The sequence below is a fragment of the Microcaecilia unicolor genome, chromosome 5 (genome assembly GCF_901765095.1).
Source record: "Microcaecilia unicolor chromosome 5, aMicUni1.1, whole genome shotgun sequence".
Lineage (NCBI taxonomy): Eukaryota > Metazoa > Chordata > Amphibia > Gymnophiona > Siphonopidae > Microcaecilia > Microcaecilia unicolor.
Window position 1 is genome coordinate 156676953 of NC_044035.1, and position 6000 is coordinate 156682952.

The following is a 6000-nucleotide window of genomic DNA, read 5'->3' on the forward strand; positions in this document are numbered from 1 at the left end:
TGGAGGAAGTTTGGGTCTACAAGTGGAACAGACCGACGATCTCCTAATAAGACCAGAAACTGGTGACGTGGTAGATTTTTGGTTATTCACATACGCCGTAATTGACACTGATTGGATACCTTTTCTGTTTCTCAGAGAGGTTGGATTGGGACCTTTGGAAATATATAGTCTCTTTGAAGTACCCGATCCCATTGAAAGAGGGGCTATTAGAGTTTACCCCCCCATACTCAAGTTACGCCTAATGATATATCCAGCCTTGATATATTTTGGAATACTGATTGTTGTGATAGCAGCTCTTGCTAAGACCCTAGGGATAATTTTGTTGCTTACCTTAATCATTAGCCGTTATTTACCCTTCGTACACTCTTGATACAGTGTTTGATTATGAAAACGACCAACATGAAGTGCCTGGCCCTTTTCTTGTGTGTGCTCACCATGCCCATTGTACATGGAGAACAGGATTTAGAAAAATTTCTGCAACAATTTACGACCACTTATGAAATAACATTACCCACCACAAAAGACACGACCACAATAACCCTTGATGTGTGTGCTTACACAATGTGTGGGGAACATCCTGTACAGCAATATTTGTCAGCTTTTGAGGTATACCTGTGTCCCTTCTCCAATTGCGGAAGTTGGGCACAAGTATGGTGGTACACAGGTTCATGGATTCCCTACTCAGGTAGTGAGATTCCAGATCTCAAAAAGAGCATTTCTATCATGAAATTGCGAGTGAATGGCCTCTGTCCAATGACCAAATGTAATCAAGTGGCTATCACTTTCAGAGGAGTAACGGCTGTTACCTACAGAACTTATTCCTTAGGAATTGATGCCTCAGGTAGAGACCCCGTTGGAAAATTCAAGATTGTTCCACCCCCAGCCCAACCAGAAAAGAATCCTTTGATGCCAACTAAAATCCCAGAAGTAAAGATTCCTTACCAGATTGTGCCGATTAATAATTCCAAAGATTTAGTGGCACTAGAAACAGGATTTGGGGAGACAAACCTATGGCTCGAATGGGCGCATTATACTACAAAGAGTTTGAATGTCTCTAATTGTTATTTTTGTTCCCATGCAAGAGCAGAACCAACAGTAGTTCCTTTCCCTTTAGATCTCCGCAATGATCCAGATGGGTTTTGGTGTATGTTAGAGTTATTGCAGGTAAAAGAAGAAGTCAATCAGTCTTGTCAGCATCTTGACGAGCACCACCCCTACCTACCCCCTCGGATGAGGGTCCCGCCCGCATTCAGGATCCCAGATCCTGCAACCAGATATCATACATGTCTGGAACGATATGGGGTGAAAAATACACGGTTTCTAGGAAATTTGACCAATTGTAACACAACCCTAGAAAAAGGGACTCTACGAAATCTAAATCTCACAGACTTTTCACAAGCTAGAGCAGACATATGGTGGTATTGTGGAACCTGTACTATCCACCATACACTTCACAGAAGTTGGACAGGCAGATGTGCTTTAGTCAAATTGGTAATTCCAATTGTAATAGCATCTTTGCTCCCTCCTCATAGCAGCTCTTCCTCACGAGTGAAGAGAAATGCAATGCCTGGATCTTTTGATGATCGGGTCTATATAGATGCAATTGGAGTTCCAAGAGGGGTTCCGGATGAGTTCAAAGCCAGAAACCAAATAGCTGCAGGTTTTGAATCAGCTTTCTTTTGGTGGGCTACTATAAATAAGAATTTAGACTGGATCAACTATATATATTACAACCAGCAGAGATTTGTGAACTACACTAGAGATGCAGTTCAAGGAATTGCAACACAATTAGACGCCACCAGCAGGATGACGTTGGAAAATAGATTAGTTCTTGACCAGATTTTAGCGTCAGAGGGCGGAGTGTGCCGGAAAATAGGTACACAGTGTTGCACCTTTATCCCCAACAACACTGCTCCAGATGGATCAATCACCAGAGCTTTGGAAGGCTTAACCTCACTGTCACAAGAATTGGCAGAAAACTCTGGCGTTGATACATCCTGGACAGGTTGGATGGATAGAGCTTTTGGTAAATGGAAAACATTTATCATTTCAGCAGCCACGACCATAATCATAGTGGTAGCAATTTTTGTATTAGTAGGATGTTGCATAATCCCTTGTGCTAGAGGCTTAGTAGAGCGCTTAATTGAAACTGCAATAATGAAAAAGACAACAACAGGACAATATGTCCTGTACGAAAATCTCCTTCCCAACACCACCGGAGATAACACCTTGGACTATCTCCCTCTGAGAAGGACCAATCGCTATGCAAATGCTAGAGACACTAGAGAGATGTCTGCAACTGTATAATCAAATACAGCACACAGGGATACAATATAGAACGTTAAGCTTTATGAAATGATGCAATAAAAACAAAGATATATATCTATATAATCAATGCAAAACTCTATATTTAACCCATAATCAGTATATAACCAAAGGAATGATTGATAGTTATGAATATATATATACACACCTATATAAGAGTAAGAATAGAACCTGCATACTAATGGGTTGAGAAAAAGTATTGGCATAAAAGAAATGACTGAAGTAGTGCCTATGTTATGATCTGAATCTCAGTAATTTGACTATATCAGGTTTTAGAATAGACTCAGCAAAACAACAGCTTTATAAGGATACCTTCTGGAATGGATGGTACCATGGTACGTTAACCCTGGTGTCACCCTATGGGATAGGGTGAAGAGGGGAATGTTAATATGGATTGGAACTTGAGTATCCACTGGAATGGTGGTAAGCCAGGTTACAGGACTTTGGTCAGCAGAGAAGCCTTGACTAGGCCTGATAACCCACTAATGGCATAACAATTGAGAACCTGCAAATGCAGGACTATATGATGAAGTCTTAATAAAACCTGAAACTAATTACAAATTGAATATAGCATATATGATGATAGAATAATAGATAAAAATGGTTTGTAAAATCAAGCTTGTATTTCTATAAAATGGCACACAGGTCATAAGATTATATAAAAATAGATTGTGAAACTGGTATACTAGTATTAAGACAGTTTGGAAACAATAAAAAAATAAAAATAAGATGTTCAGGGTAACGGAAATGGTACAAGGTTTTGAAATAGCAAGAGCAAGAGATGTTTACCGGAAAAGACAGTTGGGTGCAGATGGACACCTGGGCGGAAAAGAAATGTTTCAAAATAACTAGAACAGGAAAGAGTTGGTACAAGATGGTACAAAGAGTACAAATCAACATCTGCCGGAAAAGGGAAAAAAATTGGTACAGAGATATTGGCCAATAAGATGAAAAAAATAGGTACTGCCATAAGCATCTATTGAGATCCATGCCTATAAAAGAGCAAACATTCAGACAGAAAAGTTAGAAGCTTCTTCAACACTTGACCGACAGCAGAGCTCTGTGCATTTGAACCTAGATGTATGTATTAAACTGAAGACTTTATCTTGGTAAGAATAAACAGAATCTTATTCCTGATAATTACCTTTGTCTTTATTCCTACATACTGTATTATATGTGCTCTTTCCTTATTATCTGCTATACACAAATAAGCCATACTCACTGAACCACAAAGAGTAGATTAAAAACATATATATATGTGGGAACATAAATGGCCCAGGATACACCTAGACCCAGAAAGCCAGAAAGCAGTAATTATGGGAATTAGTTTCGAATTGCGGCTACTAATGCCTCCCCAGAATAGCCCCCCCTGGGATTGGAGGGAAACTGTAAAGAACCTTTTGGATGAACTTAAGATGTTTCCTCCCCCATGTGGAAGAGTCCAGAAGGGGTCTAAAAGAGGCACAATTAAACAGATCTGTCCCCGCCCCATCCTCACAAGCTCTGTCCCCATCCCCACAGTTACTGCGGGGTCCCCATTCCCGTGTCATTCTCTATTCTGGAACTCATTACCGCAACACCTTAGGCTTGAAACGTCTTATACATCCTTTTGTGCTCTATTAAAGACCCACTTATTCCAGTAGGCTTTTTATATATAGGCCTGGGTTGATTCTGCAGCAGGAGGTCAGGGATGGGTTTAGTTGCGTGAATTGTGATTATGTTTGGATTTTATTATGAGTTTTTACTTTCTTTGATTTTTGGCTATGTTCTTTTTTTACGATTGAGATAGTCTTTGAATGGTAAGTTAGTTAATTCTTTCCTATCTACAAATGGTGTTCCTTTCTGTTTTTCTTGTTTTTAATTTTTTAATGTAAACCGCTTTAATTTGCTTGCAGCAAAGTGGTATAGCAAGTTTAATAAATGACAAATGCAGTGGTGTACCAAGGGGGGGGCGGTGGGTGCGGTCTGCCCCGGATGCACGCCGCTGGGGGGGTGCCGCGTGCCTGTCCGCTACATTCGTTCTGTGCTCCCTCTTCCCCAGAACAGGTTACTTCCTGTTCTGGGGCAGAGGGAGCATGGAAACGAACGAAGCGGACAGGCGCGCGGCACCCCCCCCCCCAGCGGCATGCACCTGGGGGGGGTTCTTTCACCGGGGGGGGGGGGGGGGGTCGCGCTGCACCCGGGGGGGGCGCATCGGCGATCCGCCCTGGGTATCAGCCCCCCTAGGAACGCCACTGGACAAACGATAACTGGTCATCCCTAAAGGTGGGCCAGGGTGGAATTAGGGTGGAGTGAGAACTTAGCCAGTTAGCGGCAATAACCAGCTAAATAAGCGCATAAAATTAGGACAGCAAAAAGGCTGTCCTAACTTTATCTGCTGAGTTAACTGAGCACCGGTGTGAATTATCAGCCAATACCCAGTTAATGTCCGGGTCAGCGCACATAATTGGATATTCAATGTCAGGAGCCGGGCGTGACCCAACATTGAATATCCAGGGTTAGGTCAGCCTGTGGCTGGCAGCAGTTTATAAGCCACTTATTGGTGTGGGCTGAATATTACCCCTCCCCCCCAATAATCACTGTTCTCTCTAAGCTGAAAGAGTCCTTCTACTTCATTGCTTCAATCTTGTATTTTCAATTGCTAGAGACAGGTAGGTTCCCTGGAGTTCTGCAGAGCTTACCTGTCCCTCTCTATTGAAATTGTAATAGTGAAGCAGCACCTCCCACTGGCAAAACTGAAGCTGGAGGACTCTCACTCAGCTTAGAGGGAACAGTGCCCATAATTCCTTTTGAATATTAACTGACTTGTTTCTTTTGCCTACAGATAATGATGGAAAGATAACAGTAGAAAACCTGATTCATGCTTGCCAGCTGGCAGGACTTCACCTCTCACGCCAAGAGCTAAATGCAATGCTAGAAGAAGCTGACAGGGATGGAGATCATGCTGTGAATCTTGCTGAATTTATAGATGTCATGTTGAAAACCAACCTATTCTAGCTATATCCCAAAGCCTGATGTTTCCAAAAGGCTTTATTTTGGCATCCCTGTGCAGAGGAGTCACCTAATGGTTAGTGCAGTGAACTGAGAATCTGGGGAGCCGGGTACAATTCCCACTGCAGTTCCTTGTGACCCTGGGCTAGTCACTTAACCCTCCATTGCCCCAGGAACAAAAAAAACTTTGATTGTGAGTCCTCTAGGGATTGAGAAAATACCTGTAGTGTATATAATATGTAAACTGCTTTGGTTGTACAACAAAAAGGTGGTATATTAAAAATGCACTACCCTTCTCTATGCTTCTTTTTTTGTTGTTGTTCTGATAATTTCCTCCTGGTCTTTAATAAATGCAGTTCAATTGGGACCAGGACTGGAAAGTGGCAGCAGAGCATTAATTCACACTTTATCTGGGGATTCTTTTTCCTCTGTTATATATCGCTCCCAATGCGCATGAAGAGGTACAAAATAGGGGATAATGTTATAACTGCATGGTCACACAAATAGTACCTGCATACTTTCACCTGTGTAGGTAGTACTAAAGAGCTTTCAAAATGAAAGCATGTATATAAATTACTGTACTTCAGGGAATTTGACTACACATACACATGTATTTTACAAAGTATTCATATAAACATTTACCTGTCCCCAACATCACTCCAGGGAATGCCTCCACTCAGTCTG

The 6000-nt window shown here is 41.8% G+C and overlaps 1 protein-coding gene across 1 annotated transcript in view; it reads left to right on the forward strand.

Moving 5' to 3' along the window:
• The window catches only part of LOC115471296 (caltractin-like), a 55236-nt gene extending 49782 nt beyond the window's left edge, over positions 1–5454 (forward strand). Inside the window, exon 5 of the mRNA XM_030204998.1 lies at positions 5150–5454. Coding sequence (XP_030060858.1) covers positions 5150–5322 — 173 coding nt within the window. The 3' untranslated portion in view covers positions 5323–5454. The remainder of the gene's footprint in view (positions 1–5149) is intronic.
• The last annotated feature ends 546 nt before the right edge of the window (positions 5455–6000 follow it).